At 43.3% G+C, this 27,332-nt stretch overlaps 1 protein-coding gene across 5 annotated transcripts in view; it reads right to left on the bottom strand.

Moving 5' to 3' along the window:
- Window positions 1-27,332, bottom strand: part of MAP4K3 (mitogen-activated protein kinase kinase kinase kinase 3) — a 2,472,041-nt gene that overhangs the window by 578,643 nt on the left and 1,866,066 nt on the right. For all 5 annotated transcript variants that reach the window (XM_044057581.1, XM_044057598.1, XM_044057607.1 and 2 more), the window contains one exon: window positions 20,430-20,471. In XM_044057581.1, the coding sequence (XP_043913516.1) occupies window positions 20,430-20,471 (42 nt within the window). The remainder of the gene's footprint in view (window positions 1-20,429; window positions 20,472-27,332) is intronic.

Here is a 27,332-nt window from a genome sequence, read left to right as displayed (position 1 = left end):
CTCCTCAGATATAACCGTATGAAAGAGGAATGACTAACCAAATATACTTATGATTGCAAACGAGGAAACATGATTACTTCAGTAAAAGATGCAAATGTTCCTCAAGACGGTTTACATTAAATGCACAAATGTTTCAATAGTGATGACTTCATCTTTAATATCAATATACATAGCAACAAGAGACTTGTCGAAAAATGATACATATTACAATTACAAAATAAATTATCAAATTATAAAAAATGACACCTTCAAGAAAAATCTAGGGACAACTGCAAACAATCTGATAAAGTCAGGAAACCATATTCTGCAGTCCATCTAATTCTAAACAGCATGTCTAATTACTAGATGGAGAGCACTGTACCACTTTATACCTCTTTGATTTAACCAACAGCAAGATTACAATAATGCACTCTGTTAACCTGCAACAAGCCACATGAAAAGAACTTGAAAAAGTATAATGATTCCTTGCTAGAAAATCCACACTTTTTTAAATTTTGAACTCTTCAGAACGGCTTTATGAGGTGTCATTATCTTCTGTTGCTTGTAGGTTACTTAGATTCTACCTCTGCCTGGTCTACAAGGCAATGTCTGATCCAGTACCATTTGAAAGTCTGAGCCTGGAATGAACAACTTAACAGATCTAACACCAGACTGGGGAACCTAATACTAAAAATAAACACCATAATACAAAAAAGTGGTACCTACATCTCACAATGCCTTCCAAGATTATGAAGCAAGTTTCCCCCACCTACAGGGAGAAGTCAATTATTAACTTCTTTTAATAGTAACCTTATTATACATATAGATGTAGATATACAAACACATATAGACATATACTTGAAGTAAAAAAATATTAACATAAGGTTTCGGCAATCAAACTTCTCAAAGGCCACCAAGTCATAAACTTGATATCTGAACCTATAAATCTACTGAGGCATACTGGTAACGATTCTGCATAATCTTCTTGCACTTGGTCAGTTGTGCAATGTGGGCAAACTTCTTTACCCAAAGATCCAAGCATTTGTAATCCATACCTGCAAGTAGTTGGTGAGGTGTCTTCTGACAATGATCATCAGTCAGCACCACAAGAAAGAAAGTCAATGTCTGCTGGTGTAGAAAAAAGTAAACAAATTAAGTGGGGTACTTGAAATCAAGCTGGCACAGTATGGCCAAGAATTCTCTATGCAGACTTGATGGCCAATATGCAGAACAGTACTACCAGAAACTGTCAGCTTGAGATTGGAAATGTTCGGGTGAATCAATCCTTGTGGGTGAGAGATCAACTCCGGGGATGGCTGTAAGATCCATAGTTGATTTAGGTGAGGCCATAGGAAGGGCAACCAAACTTGACGAGATCAATAGGGAGCAATGAGGATCACTTTGCTTTTCAACTGGAAGCCTTTCTTCAAGAATAGGGGGATGAGGGGGAGAGTAGGGAAGGCATATAGAAGACCCGAGGGCCAATTGTGGACCAGAGCGTCCCTCGGTGACTCCCCCAGCGGGGGGAACAGGATAAAGTAGTTGCTGTATTTTTGGTTGATTGGAGAGGTGAATAGATTGCAGCAAGGCTGGCCCCAGAGTTTGAAAAGTTTTGCCTCTATCAGAGGATTGAGGGACCACTCGTAAGGCTGAACAATGCATCTGCTCAACTTGTCCGCAATCACACTGGAGCTCCCAGGAATGTGCATTGCTATCAGAAAGAGATCGGAAGCTATCGCCCATTGCCAAATTCTCATGGATTCTCGACAAAAAGCGTAGGATTTGGTTCCCCCTTCTTTGTTGATGCACCATACCACTGACATGTTGTCTGACTGAATTGCAATGGTCCTTGATGGATGGATGGGATGAAATGCTTGCAACTCTAAAATCACTGCCCTCAGTTCTAGGGCACTGATATGCAATTGGGCCTTCTGGCCAGGTACCTTGGACTGTATTTCCCTGATATAGCCCCCCCCCATCAGGGAGGCATCAGTGGTTACCGTGGCCTTGGGCTGATGGGGGCAGAAGGGGCAAGACCACTGTTGACCATCTGGTTTCATCCACCACAATAAGTCCTGCTTGCATCTTTTAGTCACTCGGATTTGGAAGGATAGAGGGTGCTGTAAGGGGTACCACTGGGTAAGTAGTATCCACTGTAGAAGACTCATGTAGAATCTTGCTACGGGTACAATGGTGATAGACGCTGCCATAGACCCTAGCAGTTGAAGTACAGATCAAGCTGGGGATAGGTTGTGACAGAGTATCGTCCGAACCTGGGATCTTATTCTTTGTAGTCTGTGGTTTGGTAGTGATGCTTGGCAATTTGTTATATCTAGAACTACCCCAATGAATTCTAGGGACTGAGATGGGATCAAGTTGCACTTCTTCCAATTTATCGATATACCCAGATGTTGTGCTATTTTCAGAGTATATGACAGAGACTCTTCCAGTAGACGCTTGGTGGGGGCGGTGAGGAGCCAATGATCTAAATATGGAAACACCCAGAATCATTGCCGTCTCAAGTGAGCTGTCACTACTGCCATGCACTTGGTAAACACTCTGGGGGCCATAGAAAGTCCAAAGGACAGTATTCGGAACTGAAAATGACTGGCCCCTGCATGGAAGCGGAGGTATCTTCTTGAGCGTTTGTCCATTTTTATATGGTAATACACATCTTGATCTACTGAGCACATCCAATCGTCTTTTTCCAGAAAGGGGAGGACAGACTGAACTGTGACCATCTGGAATGTCTTTTGTTTGATGAACTTGTTTAACAAGTTGAGCTCTAGAATCGGTCTCCAGTCCCCTGTCTTTTTGGCACTAAAAAGAATCTTGAGTAGAATCCGGATTCTATTTGGTCTGATGGGACTGCTTGGATGACTCTTTTTTGGAAAAGCTTTTGAATTTCTAGTGCTGCTGCTTCCCTTTGACTGGGTGGAATGTCAGGAATTTGGGTAGGGGGGGTGGGGTAGAGGTTGAATGGAATGTTGTATCCTCTGGAGATTATCCATTGTACCCTTGAATCTGTTGTTATTGTTTGCCAGGCAAAAGGGTGCAAGAAGAAACGTCCCCCAACTGCTTCCAGAGGAAAGCAATCGGGCTGCTCTTCAGGAGCGCTGACGGGGTTGGCCAGAGAAAGAGTCTCTGCAGCCCTGGTTACATGGACCTCCCCTACCCTGAAAGGGGCATCTTTTGTTAGAGTTACCCCTCTGCCTCTAGGTGAAAACTCAGCACGTGCATCACGGAAAGGACCCTGTGATTTTTTGTGCCACATCTTTCCACACCTCTGGTTTCTACAGTAGGAGTGTTGAGGAGCCGGGAAACGTACACCTACGGCAGAAAGGGTCTTGCCATCTTGCTCGCAACTTGCCAATGTTTACTTAACTTTGGGACCAAAAAGTGAAGAGCCTTCAATTGGAGCATTCAAGGAGGAGGACTTAATGGGGTCTGCAAAATCGCATAGGCGCATCCAGGTGTGACATCTCATGACGATGCCTGAACCTGCTGCTCTGGCAGCTCCTTCTGTGGCATGGGATATCAGATGCATGGAGGAGTTGGAAATGGATTCGAGGGTAGCTAGCTGTGAGGCCACTTTATCCCGGACCTCATCAGACACAGCTCCTGCTATGGTTTCAGACAGTTTGTTAATCAAATATCTCTGGAGCCTGGTGAAGTGTGCTAAATAATTCAAAGACCTAACTGCAAAGGTCAATGAAGCAAAGACTCACTTCCCTAGCCTGTCCACTACCCATGACTCCTTTTTGGGTGGGTTGGACAGTCTGGCTCTCCTCGGCCAGTTCTTTCCTGGTAGCTGTTGCCACCACCATGGCATCTACTGGAAGACCCCTTGACCGATGTGGATGTAGTTCCGAGGATGATAAAATTTTGCCTGGCCTCCAAGGAATCGATTCAGTGGTGTCAGGACATTTCCGTGCACGCTGCACAATGAGCTGGACAAGCTCGTCTGCAGGTGAGGTCACCCAGGAGGTAGGGGGCCGGGCACAAAAAGCCTGCATGAACATGGACTCTTCTGAGGAAGGGTTAAAGGGTTGCTAGCCATGCCTCTGTTTCAAAATCTCAAGAACGTCTCAAAGAACACCTCCTCAGAGGGGGACCATGGAGACCCTTCCCCATCATCGTAACCCTTGTCTTCGGTTAAAAGACTCTTCAGGGGAGTCTATGTGCTTCCTCTTGCATGATTTCTTACGGTGGACTTCCTCAGTGGGAATGTCTGGAAAAGACTCCGAAGAAGTAGCACCCTGGGGCAGGGTGTCCTGAGGCTCTTGTACCTGGTGTCCAATAAGAGAGGCTTGTGTCAGCTGCAGTGCAGAGAGGGAGCCGGGTAATGATACCAACACCAAAGGCTTACCGACTGAGGCAAAGGCCCTCGCTCCATGGCCTGGATGGCTGGCCCGGCCGAAGAGGGATGGGAGCCCAGAACACAGCCTGACAACCTTGGAACCGGGGTCACATCCTGCTCAGATGAACCAGCCACCAAACCAGGAGTTTCAAGAGGGCTGTGTACTGTGAGGAAACCTGGAATCGTGGATGGCGCCATAGAAAAAAATAGGTGCCAAGCCAAGGAACCTGGTGCCAACGGGACAGCCACGATCCTGAGAGAGACCTAGTGCCGAATGCATCGGGAGCCACAGGGACGGCTCCGATACCATGGTGGGGTCCAACAACGGAACCGAAGCAGGGGGTGTCAATGCTGGTTCAGGGGACCGGGGCTTCAAAGCTTGCATAGAAGTTGAAGGAGGAGAATAGCCTGGAGTCTGTGGAGAAGTCTGACTACCTCCAACGGGGAGAGCAGACTTAGCAGGAATAGAAATCCCTCTGACCATCAGCAGCTGATCGACAAGGCACACTACCTCCAGTTCCGACAGGCTATGAGCTGTAGAGTTTGTACCAGACTCAACAGTTCCACTCCAGTGGAACTGTAGGCATAAGCAAAAGAAAAAGGAGGACCAGTGGAAGTAGAGCTAAATAAGAACTGGTCATACCTCAATTCTACTGCCTCAAAGCAATGTCTCTCTTGGCAAGGAGAAAATGGAGAAGTGGGTTGTACATCCAGTCTAAAGTATGGGATACAGCAAGGTAGCCACTAGAAACAACACTTTAAATTCCCAAATGACACAGTGGGGAAAATAACAAAGGTGCCTGGATTTTCTTTTAACATGGTAATAAGTCTTTCTCTTAGAAGAGCAAGGGCCACAAAGAATGGAAATGTATGGTCCCTTCACAGAAAAGGCCATCTAGTAGAATATGAGAGGCCTGGTCAAGACACACTACCATCTTTGCAATGAGAGTCCAGAATACTGCAAATAAGCCAAATTTCAAAAGGGGACAGTCTTAGCATTGCTATTAATTGCAGAGACATTCCCAAGCCTGCAGCCTTAGGCAGTGCATCCATGTATTCCAGATTATAAAGGGGTATCTGGTAGCATTCCTGAGCAGCTGTAGAGAGGGTCCAGAAAACCCCCTCCCAGAGCCCATACTCTGCAAGGTCCTTCAACTTGCTTAGTTCCAAAAGGAAAGACTAGAAAGTGGACATACAATATGAAGAGTTAAAGACCATAAGCCACCAAATGGCAGAGCAATAAACCTTCTTGCCACACGTCTGAAGCTTTACAGATTGTCACATGGCACAGAATGATAAAGAATTCATCCATGTGATCACCACAGATGCACCAAGATCACAAAAAAATCAGTTCTAGAATGTTTAAAAGGGAATCCATTCCATTAGGCTGAGATTATATCAGGTGTTGACCCGCTTGAGGGCCACAAAACCAAAGCAAGAGTATTCCCAGACTCAATGTTAACAAAAAGAGAGGGGGCAGAATGATCATGGGATACAATGGTTCTTCCCTGGGAAAGTACCCAGGGGTTCAAGGACAGAACTAAGGCCAAAGAATGCTAGGCCTCATGAGCCACAATGAATCCATAAAGTAGTCATCCAAAAGGGATGGATGTAAGGACTGAAGGGTCTCGGTGTCCTTATCCATGATCACTTCACCCCATGTCTTGGTTAAGAATGTTCACTTTGAAGTATGGCGATACCACTGCAGTGTTTCAAGTGAAAGGGAGTCCTGCATGCCCCAACAACTTCAAACAAGGGCTCAGTTACAGACTCTGACAAGTGAATGAGAGAGAGATGCACTCACTTGAGTGTTAGGCAATTCATACACTCAAATCAAAAAAATGCACAACAAAGCTGGTGTGTGAACAGAAAATGCATACACCACATCTGCTGCAAACATGGAACTAAATTCCTAAGGGTGAGACCTCTCACAAAGTGTCAAACTTTTGACATCTTGTTTCTAGGTCACGAACGTGGTACAGTTAGGGTTGCCACCGTTCACAGAGGCGAAAACTGGGCCAAAGCCATGCCCCTTGCAACTCCCTAACCACGCCCATCTCATCCACTCTCCCTGCCCCTTTCCACCCATTTTGTGACATCACAGGCTCATCACGGGGAGGAGGAATGTTCTCTTTTCTTGGACTGTTACACAGTCTCATCATGTTAGCAATGCTTTTCTTAGTCTATTTTTTTAAAAAGAATACCAAAGTTTGTACTACGTTTTCTGTACTACCGGACAATAAGACTGATTTCTGGATAGTCTGGAAAAAAACACAGATAGGTGGTAACCCTAGGTACGGGTTTATCTGATGTTCCCCCATTTTACCAGGACCAACCAACTCTACTGGGACTTGGGGGATGGGATAAGAAGCAGCCTTGGTCATGCATTCTACTAATCCATGAATGGATGACCTGAGGAGCCATTCCCTGAGATCAAGACTGACAGCTACAGTCCTGAAACAGCTATACAGTGACTAGATAAAGCAAGCATCCCCCCCCCCCCAAGGTGTGAACTGGAGGTTTACTGCTCCTGGGTCACCTTCCTCATTGGTGGCAATGCAGAGATCTAGTACTAATTTAAGCCCCTACTAACCATAGGCAACATCAATTCCTAAAAAAAGAAAACCACCAAGACACACTTACCTCAAAAACGTCGGCCCCTCACCAATCATCTGAAGCTTCCAGTGAAGAAAACTTCAACCACCGCTAAGGAAATAAAATGGACCCCTTCCACTGTGTTCCTCAAAGAACTTCCTTCTATCATAGCAACCAAAAGTTAAGGTTGGTAAAGGATCCAGGCAAAAAAGAAGTAATGTGCTTATTTATGTATTTACATTTGTTGACCGGGAGAGTCCGACTGGACACAAGTCCGTTTTCAGCGGAGGCCCGGGGAGAAAAGCTCCACATTAAGTATTATTTGCATTATACAGTTAAAAAAACATAGCATTTAAATATAGACATTAGTCCAGCTAAGGACGCAAGACAAGAATAAAACATAAACGTAAAACAGCTGTAGAACATAGTACAATTTTAAAATATGGTGACATATACTAAACATGGTTACAAATGTAGTTGAAGTTCATCAGTGAACAATTGATACAATCTGTTTTTGAGGTACATAACAGCCATTAGCAGTTGTTGCTACAAGAAGTTAATACTAAGTGGTAGGTAGCTAGGAACATGAGTAGCCAAGCTTACTAAGAGTACATTGTTGATAGGGGGCCGAAAGAGGTAGTGGGTGGGTGGAGTGGATGGTATTACAGAGGGGTTGCAAGGGCAAATCTGGCAAGTTTTTGAGTGTGATTTTAGTAGAGATTTGAAGTGGGTGCAAGAAGTTACATAGGTAATTGAGGATGGGAGGGAGTTCCAGAGTTTCGCTATAGTGCAGGAGAATAATGCTTCTCCAGCAGAGTTAATGGCTCTTGTGACCTGTAGGAGGTTTTTGTGGCTGGATCTTAGTGGTCTCGTGGTTATGTAGGGTTGAAGTAAATTCTGGAGGGATGGGACTTTTAGTGGTTGGTTTATTAGTTTGTGGGCGAGTGTGAGTTGTTACCATTGAAGGAGGTGGGGTAGCTCTAGCCAGCCCAGTTCTGCTAGTGAGAGACAGTGGTGAGTACGGTAGGAAGCCCCTGTGGCAAATTTGGCAATTTTGTTGTAGCAGGTTTCGAGCTTATTACCATAACGTTCTATGTTAGTAGTCCATCTCACCCTTCATTCTTTACATATGGGATCGGAACCGATCCTCGGCTCCGACTCAGTCTATTTACAAGCTGGAAGACTTCTGGTTGGCTCATGGCTAGGTAGGTAGCCCATGGTGCACCAGTATAACCCACAGATCGTGTTTGCTGCTGACTAAAAGAAATAATAACAGCCTACAGAAAAAGCCAATACTAAAAGGTCTCCATAAATAATGAAATTAGTATTTTTCTGTCTCCAGGTACTTCTAAGATGGGGGTAGGAGGGCGGGTTCGAAAGAATGAAGGGTGAGATGGACTACTAACATGGGACATTATGGTAAGTACATAACTTCTTTATGTTAAGTAGTCCTATCTCACCTTCACTCTTTACATATGGGACAGCGTCCCTAGCACCTTATCCTTAGGTGGCTTAAGGAAAAAATACTCCTGAGTACCGTGGAACCAAATGATGCTCTACCCCTGGAGGTTCAATTCAATTTGTAATGAGTAATAAAAGTGTGAGGGCTAGCCCACGTAGCAGCTGCACAAATATTGCCAAGTGGAACCCTGGCTTGAAAGGCTGCAGAGGTAGCTTGAGATCTGGTAGAATGAGCCTTGATTTTAAAGGGTAAAGGTTTATCCTCAGAACTGTAAAAATAAGCTATACAGCTAGAAATCCAGTTAGAGAGAGTCACTTTGGAAACTGGTAAGCCCAACTTGGATTCGTAGAAGGAAATGAATAATTGATCTGATTTTCTAATGTCTTTATTCCGGTGCAAATAAAAAACGTAATTGTCTATGGATATCCAGTTGTTGAAACCTGTACTCAACTGCATTGGAGTGATTTGGAAAGAAAACCAGTTCTATGGACTCATTCAAGGTGGTATGGGAACATACCTTAGGGACAAAGGAAGGGTTAGTACGAAAAGACACCCTGTCTTTATGAAAAATCAGATTAGGAGGTTTAACAGACAAGGCTTGCAATTCTGACACCCACCTGACAGACGTAATAGCCAGCAAAAACAACGTCTTCCAAGACAAGAACTTCAAAGAGCATGAATGAGAAGGCTCAAAGGGTGGAGATGTTAATTTTGATAACACAAAGTTTAAATTGCATGAGGCCACAGGCTCTTGAACTGGAGGTCTTAGCAAATGGCACATTTGAGGAAGGTTTTGCACAATTTATGAGACATCAAGTTAGAATCTGGAAAACTCAAATGGAAATTTGAAATCGCTGCCAATTGGACTCTGATAGTGGCAGCCACAAATCCTTGGTGAAATATTTCAGAAAAGAATTCCAAAACCACTGGAATGGAGGCAGTGAAGGGGTCAACATCCATTTTCTCCGCCCAAAGAGAATCTTTTCCATTTACTAGAATAAAGTTTCCTAGTGGAAGGTTTACGAGAAGATGTAAGGATATGAGTCACGGAAGGCGAGAAGTCATGAAGCCTGACTAGGGATGGAACTGGAGCAGCCATGCTGTCAAATTGAGGGTGTGTAATGAGGGGTGAAGCGAACCTGAAATGTGAGTCAACAGGTCTGGAACTGGGTCCAGAATTGAAGGCTCGTTCAGGAGAAGAGGCCCGAGGAAGGGGAACCAAACCTGACGAGGCCAGTAAGGAGCAATGAGGATCAATTTGCTTCCCAGCCATTTTGCTTTCTGAATCACATTGGGAATGAGAGGAAAGGGAGGAAAAGCGTACAGGAGACCCAGGGGCCAATCGTGAACAAGTGCGTCTCTGGGTGACTCCGTTGGAGGGGGGATGAGGGAAAAATAGCTGCTGCATTTGGTATTGATTGGACTGGCAAAGAGTTTGCAGCAAGGCTGTCCCCACCTGTGGAAAATCTGTTCCAATGTTTCCTGTTTCAGAGACCACTCGTGAGGCATCAAGATTGTCTGGCTGAGCTTGTCGGTATTCACGTTGGTCATCCATGGAATGTGCGTCGCCACCAGAAAGCGCTGGGAAGATATCATCCATTCCAAAACTCGCATGGCCTCTCGACAGAGTGGGTAAGATCTGGTTCCGCCCTGTTTGTTGATATACCATACTACCGACATGTTGTCTGACTGTATTGCAGTAGTCCCCAGAGGAAGAAGGTTGTGAAGTGCTTGCAACGCCAGGAGCACCGCCCTCATCTCTAGAACGTTGATATGCAGGTGGGCCTCGAGGACTTGCTATGTGCCTTGGACAGTCCTGCCTAGATAATGCCCCCCCCCACCCTATCTTTGAGACATCCGTGGTCACAGTGGCAACAGGTTGGCGAGGAACAATTGAAGCGCTTGTGGTCAGTTGATTGGGTAATGTCCACCAAAGGAGGTCCTTCTAGCAAGATTCTGTCAACAGAATGTGATGGGATAATGGAAGGTGCTGGAAGGACCCTTGGGATGACAGGAGCCACTGAAGAATTCTCATGTGTAACCTGGCTAGTGGCACTAATAGTATGGTGGAAGCCTTGGTCCCAAGGAGCTGCAGAACAATCTTGGCTTTGACCCTTCACAAGGGGAGAAGAAGCTGAATTTGAAACACCAGGTTTTGTGCCCTTTTGGCAGGAAGATGAAACACCATGTTTACTGTGTCTACCTCTGCACCTATAAAAATTATAGACTGAGAGGGCAATAAGGCAGATTTTCCCAATTTATAGAGATTCCCAGTTGGGCACAAAGCTGAATAGCATTGTCTCTGCTCTGAAGGAGTAGATGCTTGGTGGGGGTGGTCAGTAGCCAGTCATCCAAATACAGAAACACCTAGAATCCTTGACGTCTCAGGTGAGCTGTCACCGCTGCCATACATTTGGTGAACACCCTGGGAGCTGTGGTGAGACCAAAGGGCAGAGCATGGAACTGGAAGTGACTGGCTCCCAGCCGGAAGCATAGATGACTCCTTGATGCCCTGTCTATTTTTATGTGGTAGTAAGCATCTTGGAGATCTACTGAGCACATCGAATTGTCTTTCCCTAACAGGAGTATAGACTGCATTGTTACCATCCGGAACTTGCCCTTCTTTACTGATTCGTTCAATCTGCTGAGGTCCAGAATTGGCCTCCAGTCCCCTGTACATTTTGGCACTAAAAAGAATCTGGAGTAAGTTCCGGATGCTATTTGGTCTGCTGGGACGGTTTGGATGACCCTTTTTGACAGCAACTGTTGACCTCCACAGTTGCCTGATCCCTGTGATTGGGTGGAACATCTAGGATCTTCTTGGGAACAAAAGGTGGATAATAATTCTTTGTACCCAACTGTCTTGAGTGATACTTAGCCAGGCTTCTGGATACAAAGAAATGTGACCCTCGACTGGCCCCAGAGAAGCACAGTTGGGCCCCACATGAGGAGCGCTGGTAAGGCTGATCGCGAAAGGAATCGCAACCTCCCTGGTTTTGCGGATCGCCCCTGCCTCTAGGGTGTCTACCATTTCCTCCTCCTCCTCTGCCTCTGAAGGAGGAGTCACCCTGTGCCTCCTGGAAAAACCTCTGGGACTTCTTGAACCACATTTTACTGCCCCCTCTGACCCTTAGGGTATGGTCTAGTGGGAACAGTAAAACATACTCTCACGACAGAGAGTGTTTTTCCTTCCTGCTCGCACTGGGTGACAGTGTCCTTTACCTTGGATCCAAACAAAGAGGAACCGTCGAATGGGGTGTTGGTAAAGGTAGACTTAAATGGTTCCACAAAGTTACACAAACACATCCAGGAATGACACCTCAGGGAAATTCCTGAATCCGCTGCTCTACTCGCACCATAAGCCGCATACAAAATAAGCTGCATGCAGGAGTTTACGACAGAGGTTAAGGTGGACAACTGAGCAGAAACTTTGTTAGGGACTCCCTCAGTACATGTACCTTGTACAGAATCTCCTAACTCTTTAATGAGATCTCTCTGGAGCCTCGTAAAGTGAGTAAGGTAATTCAGCGATCTAAGGGTAAATGCCGCTGAAGAAAAGATATGCTTCCCATATCTGTCCATCGTTCGAGACTCCTTATTCTGTGGATGAACAGAAGAAGAAGTCTCAGCTAACTCCTCCTTAGTGGCCGCCGTCACCACCATGGCATCTACAGGCACACTTTTAGATAAAAAGTATTTTCCTGGAGGGGAAAAAGGAACTTGTTTGGTCTCTTGGGAACTGGCTCCATGGCATCAAGAGTATCCCACACCTTTCGACTAACTAAATCCATCAGTTCGTCGAAAGGTGGAGACACCCAAGAGGCAGAAGGTTGAGACCTGAAAGCCTTCAGGTACACTGACTCCTCATCAGAAGGGGTGACAGTGGGCCTGCCGCACCTCTGTTTAAGGATCTCCAGGATGTCTACGAAGGAGACATCATCAGAGGATGACTTGGGGGACCTTTCCGACTCCTCGAGGTCAGTGTCAGATGCCAAAGACTCATCCTGGGAGTCGACATGCTTCGTCTTACAAGTCCTCTTCCGTGGGGGCTCCTCGGAAGGTCTCGGAAGAGTGGGGGCCACCGGCCAGCGGCTCCTGAGACTAGGGGTCTCTGCTGCCGCTGGAGGGAGTAGGAGCTGAGACAGAAGTAGGTGTTACGGGGGGAAGAGTACTGGTACCTCTGGTAGGAGATGATGGTCGGGACAGCACACTCTTTATCATCTCGAAAGCCAACCTCTCCGGCTCCGAGGAGACCGAGGATGCCGTCGGTAGCAGAGCCATCGGCTCCGAGATAGATGCAGGGTCCAAACTCACCCTAGCCGACATGCCGAGAGGAAGACTCAGAACCGAAGAAGTTTGGTCCCAAGCATCCCTGTTGGGGCTGACTGGAGTGCTTCGACCCCTGGACACTACGGATGGCACAGAGTTCTGCTCTGAAACAGCCACAATGAGAGCTGGAGCCGAAGGTTCCACTGGTGGTACCAAACACTCCGGCTCTGAAAGACCAGCATGGCTCGGAGGAGGAATGAACACAGAGGGTTGAACGGGCTCGAGTGGCTCCGCAGCCAACAACAATTTAGGCAAAGCAGACGACTTCAAAGGTCTCAGCACTACCCTCTCCACATTTTCTTCCGATAAACTCCCGGAAGACCTGGATGACATAGTAGGAGATCGAGATCCCGAAGGTACAGGAGACTTTACTAACAAGACCACCAGTAGAGGTTCCATAGACTGGCTCCGAGAAGTAGTCTCAAGAGTCTCAGCGGTCGGCTCGAAAAACTTGGGACCGACCATGCAACAACAATGCTACTCTCAGTCGGCTCCGAGGTCTGTGGAGCTGATGAAACAGTTTTTGCAATTTTAAGAGGTGGCTCCGAGACACCAGCCGGTGCCGAGGAGGGCCTCTTGGCAGACTGACTTTCCTTTGGTAGATTTGGAGGATAATGAGGAACTAGATAAATCTTCCTCGAAGGAAGGTTTAAGACAACCTTGTCAAATTAACTTGTTCTTCCTTTCCTGCAACACCCTAGGACTAAATGCATGACAAAATAAACAGGTCTCCTGCAGATGGATGGCCCCTAAACAGTAAACACAATTACCGTGACCATCCATTAAGGACATCTTTTGGGAGCACTTAACACATTTCTTGAAGCCGGATGGCTTATGCTCCTTACTCTCTTTAGACATTCTGAAAATTAGTATAACACATGCACACAGAGAAGGAGAAGGAGACGGAGGAGGAGGACTAGGTCCTCTAACGTAAACGGGCCTAGCCCTGCAGAAAGGAAGACACCACGAGGACTAGGTCCTCTAACTTAAACGGGCCTAGCCTGGGCAAGAAGGGATAGGGTCTTCTAACTTAAACAGACCCAACAGTTATAAGGATAAGAATATCACACTCAACACAACAGTAGAGAATGAGAAAAACACAAGGTCATCTGTTAAATACAAACAGAACAAAGTTCTGTTAACAATATTAGTAAAATGATGCTAACAGCAATCTAATAATTCTAAATAGTAAGTGGAAACCCAGCAAATTCTATTTAAACACACAGAATACTAGTACAAAAATGCACCTACTCTAATCCAAACAGTAAGTGTGGCACATGGGATACCAAGAAAGAAATTAACGTCCAAAGTCCAAAAACTGCACCAAATGGCGCAAATACAAGATAACAACTTTAAAAACAACTATGTTAATTGAATACTACAAACAGTAAAGATTTTAACTATATAGAACTATTCTAAGCTAAACAGTCAAGAAAACTTTTGAAAAAGTGAAAAATATGCAAACACTTAGCCAGAGCCAAAGAGAAGCACAACCGAACTCGTAGACGCGGCAAACGAGTTCTGGGGATTGTACTGGTGCACCATGGGATACCTACCTAGCCATGAGCCAACCCGAAGTCTTCCAGCTTGTAAATAGGCCAAGTCATCCCATATGTAAAGAATGAAGGTGAGATAGGACTACTTAACATTTTCAATTTTTAAGAAACAGTAAAAAAATGTGAATTCAGTAACTTTTCTATTAATGGTACTACAGAACAATGTCTGAACTGTGTGATTAGCAAAAAAGACATGCAGCTGCAGGAAAAAGTGTGTTAGGGTAGCCGATACTTTATGTCACAATGTGCATCTACCCATAAGTACAGAAACTGATGAAAAAAGACACTACATTATGACTGGTAGAAAGAAAGAACCCAGTCATAAGACCCATAAAGAAACATCCTCAATGTTCGATATTTTGCTCCTCCACGGCCATTACAAAATGCTTAACTGCTAATACTGGTTTACTCATACAGTGGATATAAAAAGTGTGCACACCCCTGTTAAAATACAAAGTTTTTGTGATATAAAAAAATGAGACCACAATAAATCATTTCAAAACTTTTCCCACCTATAATGTGACCTATAACCTGTACAATTTAATTGAAAAACAAACAAATCGATTAGGGGAAAAAATATAAAAAAAATAAAAAAACATACAATAAGCTGGTTGCATAAGTGTGCACACCCTTAATTTAATACTTTACTGAAACTGTGCACACTTATGCAACCAGCTTATTGTAAGTTTTTTATTTTTTATATTTTTCCCCTGACAGATTTGTTTTTAAATTGAATTGTACAGGTTATACAGTGGATATAAAAAGGTTACACACCCCTGTTAAAATGGCAGGTTTTTGCAATATAAAAAAATGTTACCACAACAAATCATTTCAGAACTTTTCCCACCTTTAATGTGACCTATAACCTGTACAATACAACTGAAAACCAATCTGTTAGGGGAAAACATATAACAAAAAAAAATAAAAAATGTACAATATGCTGGTTGTATAAGTGTGTACACCCTTAAACTAATACTTTGCTGAAGCACCTTTTGATTTAATTACAGCATTCAGTCTTCTTGGGTAGGAGTCTATCACCATGGCACATGTTGACTTGGCAATATTTGCCCACTCTTCCTTGCAAAAGTGCTCCAAATCTGTCAGATTGTGAGTGCATCTCTTATGCACAGCCCTCTTCAGGTCACCCCACAGATTTTCTATTGGATTTAGGTCTGGGCTCTGGCTGGGCCATTCCAAAACTTTAATCTTCTTCTGGTGAAGCCATTCTTTTGCTGATTTCACCGTGGGGATGGTGTTCTTTTGGTGATGCGAAGTGTTGTTTTTGCGTCAAACGTACATTTTGGAATTGTGGCCAAAAAGGTCAGCCTTGGTCTCATCAGACCACAACACATTTTACCACATGCTTTTGGGAGACTATGTTTTGCAAATTTTAGCCAAGCCTGGATGTTTTATTGTGTAAGAAAAAAGGCTTCCGTGTTGCAACCCTACCCCATAGCCCAGACATATGGAAAATACAGGAGATTGTTGTCACATGTAGTACACAACCAGTACTTGCCAGAAATTCCTGCAGCTCCTTCAGTGATGCTGTAGGTCTCTTGGCAACCTCCCTGACCAGCTTTCGTCTTGTCTTTTCATCAATTTTGGAGGGACATCCAATTCTTTGCAATGTCACTGTTGTCCCATATTTTCTCCACTTTTTGATGACTGTCTTCACTGTGTTCCATGGTATATCCAATGCTGTGGACATTTTTTGTACCCTTCTCCTGACTGATACCTTTCAACAATGAGATCCCTTTGATGCTTTGTAAGCTCTCAACGAACCATGTGTTTTGCTGTAGCAAGCAGCTGAGTAAATTTATTTATTTATTTATTTATTTATTTACATTTGTTGACCGGGAGTGTCCGACTGGACGTGGGTCCATTTTCAGCGGAGGCCCGGGGAAAAAAGCTCCACAGTAAAATAAACAGACAGTAGTTACATTGGATTACATAGCGATTAACAATTTAACATAGAAATTACTTACAACATATTTACAGATGAAGAACACAGTACATCAGTAGACAACTAGAATCTTTATCTGTGAAGTACATAACAGGCATTAACAAATGTAACAATGAGAAGTTCCTGCTGTATAATAAGTACTAGGCTTATGAGCATCTGAGCTTGCTATAATCAAGGTAGTTAGTGGAGTGGAAAGAAAGGTAGTAGTTGGATGGGGTGGATGATATTAGAGTGGGAGTTGCAAGGGCATAGCCAGCATGTTTTTAGGTACGCTTTTAATAAAGTTTTGAAGTTGGTGCATGATGGTATGGAGGTAATTGTGGGTGGGAGTGAGTTCCATAATTTGGCTATGACGCAAGAGAATAGTGCTTCACCAGCAGAGTCATTGGCTTTAGTGATTTGCAAGTGATTTTTGTTGCTGGATCTTAGTGGTCTGGTGGTGCGATAGGGTTGGAGTAGATTCTGGAGGGATGGGACATTTAGTGGATGGTTTACTAGTTTGTGGCCGAGTGAGAGTTGATACCACTGAAGGAGGTGAGGGAGTTCAAGCCAGCCCAGTTCAGCAAGTGAGAGACAGTGGTGACTACGGTAGGATGCCCCTGTGGCGAATTTGGCGATTTTGTTGTAGCAGGTCTCTAGCTTGTTTAGATCACATTGCCTTAGGTTGGTATATACTGGAGAGGCATAAAGTAGGGTGGAGATAAGGTGGGAATTTGCTACTGAAATCTTTGCTGCTTTGGTGAGAAATTGTTTATTTCTGTATAATGCTCCTAGTTTTTTGTGGACTCTTTTTATGGTCATGGATATGTGAATGTCAAATTTTAGTTTATTGTCTGTTTCCACTCCTAGCAATTTGGTGTGTTCAGTTGGGTATATAGTGGTGTTGTCTTTTGCTGTGATGTTAAAGTGAGAGTTGTTTTGAGTATGTTTGGTGGGTTGGAAGATGAGTAGTTTAGTTTTGTTTGGGTTGAGTATTAATTGGGCATCGGATAACCATGTTTCAACAGAGGAAAAGGCTTCCTGTGTGACTTTTTGCAGTTTGGGTAGGGACTGGGCTGAGCAGATGATGGCGAGTCATCTGCGTATTGGATGAGTGTGCCATGTTTGGTGGCAGAGGCTAGATTATTGGTGTAAACAGAGAAGAGTAGGGGTCCAAGGATGGATCCTTGGGGAACCCCTATGGAGACAAGTAGTTGGGGAGATATGTCATTCTGCCATACAACGGATTGTTGGCGGTCAGACAGGTAACTCTGAAACCAGTTGGTGACTGATTGTGAGAAGGATAGGTTATTGAGAACAGAGATAAGTTGTTTGTGTGGGACCATGTCAAATGCTTTAGATAGGTCTAGGAAAGTAGCAGAGGAGAGATAGCCATTGTTTTTATGCTGAAGGATAGTGTTAGTGAAGGAGAGTAAGGCAGTGGTGGTGCTATGGTTTGGTCGGAAACCATGCTGAGTACTGGAAAGGAGGTTGTTAGTAAGGAGGTAGTCTGAGACCTGAGAGTGTATGCATCTCTCTAGTATTTTGGAGAGTGGAGAGAGAATAGCTATCGGGCGGTAATTGGTTAGTTCTACAGAGGGTCCACCTTTGTGGAGGGGAATTATGTGTGAGACTTTCCACAATGTGGGAACGTAACTTTCTGACAGAGATCGGTTAATCAAGATGGATACTGGGTAGGCCAGAGCATCAGCTGCAATTTGAAGGTATTCACTTGGGAGGTTGTCTGCTGCTAATTTGGTGGGTTTAAGTTTAGTTAAGAGTTTTTTATGTTGGAGGTAGGTACAGGAGAAAAAGAGAAGGCAGTGAGGAGATTACTAGTTGAAGGTGTGGGTTGGAGGGGAGGGGGGTTGTGTTGTTTAGCTAGTGATAGTATGGTTTGGGTGAAGTGTGTGTTGAATGAGGTAGCAATATTTTCTGAGGAGTGAGGGATGTTAGGAGGAGGGGTACTGACTTTACCTGGGTGGAGGATGGAGTTTATGGAGGACAAGAATTGTTTGGGGCTGTGTTGTGAGGAGTCTAGGGCAGACTGGTAGTATTGGAATTTGTCCTGTTATATTAGCTTTTTGTCTCTATTGCGTAGTTCTAGGAATTTCTGTCTAGCCGAGGGGGTTTTGGTTTTGCGCCAGTGCTCCCAGGCTTTATCCCTGTTTTTCATTTCTGACTTAGTGGTTTTCTGTAGCCATGGGGAGGGTTGTGCTTTGGTTCTGGAAAATCTTATGGGGGCATGGTAATTAAGGATGTTCAGGAAGGTAGTATTAAAAAATTCAACTGCGTCATCTAGACTGAGGTACTTTAGAGCATGCCAGTTACATTCTTTGAGGGATGAGATGAATGTGAGTGGGTTAAAGTTTATTTTTTATGTATTTGACGATAGATGACAGGTTTAGCTTGGTACAGGTATTTTTTGAGTAGGAATGTTGGGGAGTGATCACTGAGGCTATCTGATAAGCAGCCTGTTACATATGACTGGGGGTTCTTACTGACTAGTATCCAATCCAGGGTAGTGTGCTTGCTGGAGTTTTTATTTATCCTTGTTGGTGACTGGACTAGTTGGGTGAAGCCATGAAGGTGTACATGATGGGTTGGATTGTTGTCAGAACAGGATTGCCAGTCAATATTGAAATCACCTAAGATGATAGTTTCTTGGGGGAGACGGTGGGTAGACCAGCTGAGGAGGTTTTCTAGTGGAGGGATGTTTTGGCCAGGTGGGAAGTAGCATCCAATTATGTTGATGGTTTTGTTTTGGTTAATTTTGAGGTTGGTATATATTATTTCTTCATTGCCAATTTGTGGAGCTGATGATTTTAAGATCTGGATGTTTAGATGCTGTTTAAATATTATAGCTACACCACCTCCTTTTTTGTTTAGCCGGTCTACTCTTAGTATGCCGTAACCTGTAGGGAGTATTTGCTCACTGGTAATGTGAGGTTTTAGCCAGGTTTCTGTCAGGATGACTATATCTGGGGAGTACAAGTCTATGGTGGCATGGAGTTCATGGACTTTGTTGGATATACTTCTAATATTTAGGCTTAGTAGAAGGAAGTCACTTGGCTTTCTATTGGCTGTAATATGGGAGAAGTTGTGGTTTCTAGTCTGATTATGAGGATTGGGGTTGGAGATGGTAGGGCCAGGGTTGGGGTGGATGTCTCCACTTAGGGCTAGTTTTGATATGCATGAGATTATTAGTTTTCTCAGTTTTGAATGTGTTTGTTTATAAGGAAACTTTATGATTGTGCTCTGTGGGTAATAGGTATGGTGGGAGGGTTACTATGTTAAGTTGTAGGGATGCTTTACGTTTGAGTAATATAGTTGGTAGAATATGTGGGGGGTGCATAGGGATGGTTCTTGAGCTGGTGGGAGGGGAGCTGAGTATGGGTGAGACATGAGTGGTGGTGTGAGTAGTAGTACAGTGGTAGTGGTTGAGTGGGGGAATGATGGAGCTTTGGTAGGATGTAAGATATGCAAGGAGAGTGCATGCAGTGAGCAAAGGAAAGGTATGCTTCTACATGTTAGTTGAGGAGGTGTGATAGTAGAGGGAATATGGAGGAGGTAGTGTTGGGTTAGCGCTGTGGTTGGCTATTGGAAAGATGGGAGGGGTTTGAGTGCAATAAAGGTGGGACCACTGGGGGCGGGAGGGAATAGGGGGCAGGGTAGAAATGTCAGGAAAATCCTACCAGGACAGCTGAACTTTTATTTGGGGTTAATCAGAGTCTCTTTAATTGATGGCAGGTGTGTATCCAAGAAAACTGAATGCTGTAATTAAATCAAAAGGTGCTTCAACAAAGTATTAGCTTAAGGGTGTGCACACTTATGCAACCAGCTTATTGTACGTTTTTTATTTTTTATATTCTCCCCCTAACAGATTTGTTTTTCAATTGAATTGTACAGGTTATATGTCACATTAAAGGTGGGAAAAGTTTTCAAACTATTTATTGTGGTCTCATTTTTTATATCACAAAAACCTGGCATTTTAACAGGGGTGTGTACACTTTTTATATCCACTCTATATATTTATATAAGCTGCAAATGATCTGAAAAGGTGAATTCACTTTAACCCATACTCTGTACTTGAAAAAAAATCATAACACTATGCGCAGATTTTCACATTAACAGTTAGAACACAAAAGTACATCACCTCAGGGTAAATCTAAAAGCAGTATAAGCAGACATTATGTGAATACTTACATGTACTTTTGGAGTTGGAGGAAGGCCATTGCTAACTGGTTTCTAAAGAAAGAAACAAAGGTCATTCTCTACTGTTTTAATAATTTTTTCTGACAAACATTTTACATTTTGTTTATAGTTCTGTTCTTACCACAAAATCAGCTATGCATTTTCTTCTAAATCTATAATCTGTGATATTACATGTATCAAACATTACCTTATAAATAATGATTGTGCTGATGTACTTTTCTGTTTGCGAGGGGAAATACGTTACATAGCACAAACCATAACTTTAATGCTTTGAAAGTACCTCACTCAGTAAGGTTTTCCTTAGTCCAGAGAAAACTGTTACCTACAAACAATCCTGATTTTGAGGACCATGCCTTCAAAGGCATCAAAGAGCCACCCAAAAAAGGCGTGGGGTTGACACTCCCTTAACTGCTGTCCTTCTGCTAAAAGCAAGAGGAGACCAAGACAGCTGCTCTACTGATACATCCTCCAAGATCTGCACTTACACTAAGTGACGTTAACCCATTTTTATCAACAGTCAGGAGTCTAAAGGATTTTTCATCTTGTAGCATGAGTACCAACTGCTGTGTACTAGTATGACAAATGTAACATTTTTGGGACACCTGTTGTAACAGTCCATTAATGACCTGTCTCCCAACCCTGTGATACCGTTGGTCTGCATATCCAAGCCATAATGCTTTGTAAAAGTTACATATCGCATGTATCCTGGACAGAAACATTTCTGAAAAATGCAGCCAAAATCTTACTGTTCTAGCATAACAGGCCCTTACAGGTCCAGGTAGAAACTTCACATCAACATAATAAATGATTTTATGTAAATAAAAAGTCATGCTGACATGAGCTGTTCAGAAAGACTGCCCTGTCTTTTGTTAGAAAATTAAACATATTTTATTCTTTCATATTCAAAACTGCAAAAAGGGCATTATTTTAGCGGTCTGCTACCACATTCTATTCAGCCGACTCTCAGCATTAGACTACTTTTTATCCCCTCCTTCTAGTAGCCTGACTAGCCAGGCATCTTGGCCTCAAAAAGTACCCAGTTATTTACTTCTCTTTTACCTGGTGTAATAGCACACTTCAACTTCTCTGGAGGTTATCTCCTTTGGAGGAGAACCTTACTGGTAGACAAATTAGTACTACTGCCTTACAGCAAGAGGTTCACTGGTTTGGTTTTTTGGGGGTGTCTTCTGTGTGTAGACATGGTCTCCCAATATTCTTGCATTTTTTTCCATAGATACTCTGGTTTCACCCTCCACTCCAAAGTCATGCAATAAGTAGTGGATTGGAGACTCTAAATTCTCTGCAGAGGGGTGTGTGTGTGTGTGTGTGTGTGTGTCTGTGTGTGTCTGTGTCTGTGTGTGTCTGTGTGTGTCTGTGTGTGTCTGTGTGTGTCTGTGTGTGTCTGTGTGTGTCTGTGTGTGTCTGTGTGTGTCTGTGTGTGACAGAGAGACAGCGAGAGAGAGACAGAGAAGTAAGAAAGGCCTGGCAATGTACTGCTGTTCCCTGAATGTCTAGTAAACTCTGTTGATGGCGACAGCTATTCACAGAGTTGCTATAAGAGTCAGATGTGACTCAACTGCAAGAGATAAAGTGAAGTCTGCTGTCAGAAGGCCTGCTTATGTGGCTGCTAAGATTTTTTTTCTATGCCACAAGAAGGGTTAGTGTGTGTAATGTGATGCACAATGTTTTTTTTTTCATTTGCAGTGCAAGAATATTTTGACAAGCACCACATCTACACTGCCTGCTGTTGCACAGTGCTGCCTTGGCACCCTTAACTCTGAGTATCTGTTCCCCTGGCCTCCACCATGAGTCACTCTTAGTGCAGTGATCCCCCCATACATCCTCTCTGAAGTCAGCAACCCTCCCATCACCAGTTTGTATAAACCTTAGGCCTATCACATGAACCTGGGTTGCAGGCAAAAATCAGGGCTCCATCTCTATACACAACACAGCTGACCACTCCCAGATTATACTGGCAAACAACTTGTTTTACATTGACAAGAACTCATGTATATGTGGCATACAACCTTACTGCTAATAAAGAAACACACAAAGCTGCAATCATGTGGTGCGCTTCTTTTCCTAGTCTGAATTGCAAAAGGTGGAATATACATTTCAAGGAGATTGTGACAGACATAATGTGTATGCCTTAGTTTTTCACTATCCAGACATTATAACAACAGCAGACAAGATCAAGCTGTCAAATCACAGAAGAACCAGTCAAATGCCATTTTTAGTGAAACAAATTATTCAGAATGGCATCTGAACAACTGTAAAATTTTCTTCACTGGGGCAAATCCTCCCCCATGCAGGGGTCTGTACTTCCATATTCTTTACCCAACATCATCAACTCTGGGGTTACTGCATCTGGGAAGGGGAACAGTAACTTCCTCTTGCACTGACCTCTAACTACTCCAGTGCACTTTCAATCACACAACTGTGCGGTGCACAAGTCACCTACTCTTCACAAGACAGCCTAATTCCAATCAGATAACAAGATAAGGGAGTCAAGTAATTTCATCCTACTCAAATGCCAAACTTTCTCCATTTGACTGAATATGTTAATTTTGTAAGATTCTTTCTGGCAGCTTTAATAAAGGCTTCCCAAGACCCTCCAAAACACCACATTTGTGGACACAGCAAGAATGAAGCACACAGAACTTGGGATTTAGACTGCATGTAGCCGTTGTAAGACACTTCAGAAGCCATACTATACTGAAAGGGGCATGGAGAAAAGGTGAGTCAGGACAGTAGAAGAAATAGGGAAAAAACAGGTAAAGTCAGATATGACTGTGCCAATATGGGGTAGTGAGACTGTTTCTGAAGCTTGAGGAGTATTCTGAGGACGAGAGAAAGGAACAAGTTCAAAATAATCATCCTACACCAGGCACTAACTTAACCAAAATCACCAAGCTCAGGCTTTAGAGACCAACAGGTCTGTTTTTTTTTTTTTTTTTGTCACAGAGGTTAAAAACTCTCTCAGAAGTCTCTCACACATGGAAAGGTTACTGTGTTACAAACTGATTTATTTCTCATACCTAACCAGGATGGGCAAACTAACATGAGGAGTTCAAAAGACTGATGAAAACGACTGGTATGTTTCTAGGCAAAAAAATGGGTTGCAAGTTCTTTTACTGCACACTTCCTGCTCTAAGGACAATCTAAGAATGGGTCTTTTCCTCTTGTGCTTATATACACAGTGCCACTGTTCTCACAGATCTGCACAATTGTGTGTGCAAGGAGGACTTAAGAATTTTTTGAAAATATCAACTCAGTTGCTGTACAGCTTAGTCTCTTTGGGAGATCATAAACATTATAAAAATTCTACAGATATGTGCCACAAGCCTGAAAAAGCATCTGATGCAAAATGCAAACAAACTTGATTGGTAAAGGGCATCTCCTACCATAGTTTTTGTGATCCATCTATCAAGATCTGTTGTTTTTGCCTAGATTTGTGATCGTTGTCAAACTATCCAAAGAAAATGGACTGAATCTAGAGTTGGGGTTCCAGACGCAGTGAGATCCATGACCTGCAGAAAATACCTGATTAAAAAACAACTGGAAACCGTTATATGACATTTTGACAAAAGAATCATCTTTCCCTCTATACTGAAACAAACAAAAACTGAGACAACCCTACCAACCTGCAGCCTAAAATAAGAGCCAACAAAGTAATGTTCTGAGGAAAAAACAAGAAAACGGCAACAGGTACCAAGATACACTTGTAATCCAGTCCAAGGTACCAAAGAAGAATCCAAACCAGCCACCAGAGAACAGTTAATCCAAATACAAGTACATGAACGCAGACACATTAAAATACAGCATTTTTGTTTAAAAACATCATCAGATGTGGATAGATAGTTAGATTAACATATTTATTCCCTCCAAAATACACAGAAAGCCAATAAAATCAAGCAATCAATTAAAAGCCAATAAAATCAAGCAATCAATCAAAATGAAAGACTGAACAATTTTGTTTAATTGATTGCTTGATTTTAGCTGAAGCTGAAGTTATGGAATGCCTGAGAAGTGAAGGATTTAGTGTGGAAAGTAACATACGTTATATCACAGCACACAGGTAGGTACTAGGCTATTGGCCCTAGGGCCTATATAAGCCTAGCCAAAAAAGGTACCCTGGCTTTCGCCACCCAAGAAAATTATTTACCTGTACCCCTGTCGAGCAGAGTCACAGAAGTGATCCCCGGGGTGAATTTCCTATTTCCCATCCAATCATCAAGAATTTTCTTGAAGAGTGCTAATGAAGAGATTTGTTTGATATAGATAGGTAGTTTGTTCCAGAGTATGGGAAGTCTCTGGGACATGAATCTATCCCTCCAGCATGTTCTGTTTATTGTGGTGACATGGTTTAGGTCCCTAGAGAGTGTAGCTCGGAGGGATTGGGATTTCTTTATGTGGAGCATGTCCAACAGCTCTGGGTTTGACATAGCTTTGTATGTTAGGCAGAGATCGCCTCTGAGTAGGCGATATACAACGGAGTAAAGCTGGAGTTTTTTGAGACGGTCTGCGTAGGGCATCTGTTTGAGGCTGGTAATCCTCTTTGTGAGGTATTTTTGCGGCCTTTCCAGTTGTTGTAGATGTCTTGTGAGGTACATACCAAAAGGGGCGTTGTACTCTATAATGGGTCTAATGAGTGACGAGTAGAGGGGAACAATGACCTCTTTTTTTCCTGGATGAGAAACCTTTTGCGATGAGGTGTGCCATGTAGAAGGATTTCCTGACTACTTTGGCGATGTGATTATCAAAGGAGAGAATACCGTCCACCTGTGCCCCAAGGTCTCTTATCACACTTTTGGTGTTAAGTAGACTATGTGGTAGTTTACGGGTACAGAGTTTTTACCAAAAGGGATGACAATGCACGTTTTGACATTGAGCTTGAGGCCATGGCTTTGACACCAGGCATCTGTCTCAGTGAGGCCCTTTTGTACGATGTCCAAATTGTTAGGAGTTTCGATTATGTCCCCTAGTTTGCAGTCAGCTGTGAACTTTGTTAGACAAAAACCTTCTGTGTTAGCCTGTACTTCAGAGAAGTAGATACCAAACAGGAGAGGACCCAGGACTGAACCCTGTGGTACTCCACTTGTCACTGGTCTGAAGTCGGATTTGGAGTCTGCTACTTTCACAGTGTGGGTTCTGTCAGTGAGCCAGTTGGCAACCCACCTTGTGTCATAGGGATTTATACCTAGTTTAGTGAGTTTGTCTATAATTCCAGAGTTGGGGATGGTGTTGAAAGCCTTGGCGAGATCTAGATAGGCTGTGTGAACCACCTTACCCTCAACTACGGCTTTGGTGACTGCTTCACAGAAGTCTATCAGGTTTAGGAGACATGATCTGCCTTTTACAAATCCGAACTGGGTGGGGTCCAGAGTTTGGAGATTACCAATGTCTATGTTTATAAGTAAGGAGAAAGAGGAGGAGCAGGAGAAATCTGAAGAAGAAATATGGACATTGGAAAGAAAGAGAGATTTAATACGATGCAATATTTATGCAAAGGAGAAATCAAAATTAATCAATACAAAAAGAGCAGCACCAAAGACATTTTGAGAAATACAAGCAAAGGCATCCAGGATATGGTACAATACAATACAAAAAATAAGAAAACAAATAGAAAAAGTAGAAAAGAGAATTAGTAATGCAGAAGTTAAAAGAAACAGAAACCGAGGTTATGGATTATCTGCGACGTGAAGAATTTAGTGCAGAAAATCTAACTCTGATAACACCACAACAAGATAGAGCAATGGATCCTCGAATTATTACTGTGTAGCTATCGTCTTACATGAAAACACAGAGCAGTAAAGGAAAGGAAAGGGAGAAATCAAATCCATCATGGAAGTACTGAATACAGAAAACTATAAAGCAATTTAAGACGAGAAGTGTCACTGTTAGAACAGTATAAAAGAGGAGGCAGATTAGCAAAAATATTCAGAAAGACAGATATGATAAAAAGCAATGCGCAGTATCAGAACAGATCAAGATCTATCATGCACTACCACAAATAATAAACTAAAAATATCAGCACAGCCAAAAAAAACTTAGAAGACCTACACTAAGGCACTGTACGAGCACATCCACTGATGCATGAATCGTGTCATCCCAAATAGAACCAAGACCCTATCCTCCAAAAAAAGGAAGCCAAATCTGGTGGTCCCCTGGCATAAACAAACTATACAACAGAAGGAAGAAACTGTTGCAGAAAAGAGGAAAATCCCAGGATGCAAAAAACTACCTTACCAGCATCAGTAAGAAGCTGACATCCCTTATAAAATCCTCCAAAGCTAGTTACAAAAATAAAATTGCCAAAGATTCCAAAGACAACCACAAGGCATTCTATAGTTATGTCAAGAATTCTAAATGGCAATGCTCAAATCTGCTCTGAGCTACAACAGAATGGCACTAAATATACTGATCCCAAGGATATTGCCAATATCCTGGCGGATCGATTTAGTGCCAACCTCAACCCCCCCTCACCCCCTAAAGGGCCCATCTCAATACCAAAAGACTGCCAAATTCCGGTCATCACAGCCACACAGGTAGAAACCGTACTCTCCAAAGCTAAGAATATAGCATCCATGGGACCAGATGACATCCCAGGCTGTATACTACATGAACTACAAAATGAACTGGCACCTCACCTAAGTGTCATGTTTAATCATAGCCTCACCTCAGGCTTCATGCCCACTGAGTGGCGTGCAGTTATCTCACTCCCCAAGGGGGGATCCACCTTGGATCCCGGGAACTACCGTCCCATCAGTCTGACGAGCCTGATCTGCAAGGGCATGGAACACATCATGGAACTTATAAAAAAATACATTGGCAACTTTCAAACACTGGACCCCACCCAGTTTGGGTTTGTGAAGAGACAATCTTGTCTCCTGA

This window comes from Protopterus annectens, chromosome 1.part2 (assembly GCF_019279795.1).
Source record: "Protopterus annectens isolate FY-2018-M chromosome 1.part2, PAN1.0, whole genome shotgun sequence".
NCBI classification, from domain to species: Eukaryota; Metazoa; Chordata; order Ceratodontiformes; family Protopteridae; genus Protopterus; species Protopterus annectens.
This window is presented reverse-complemented; position numbering and strand designations above follow the sequence as displayed.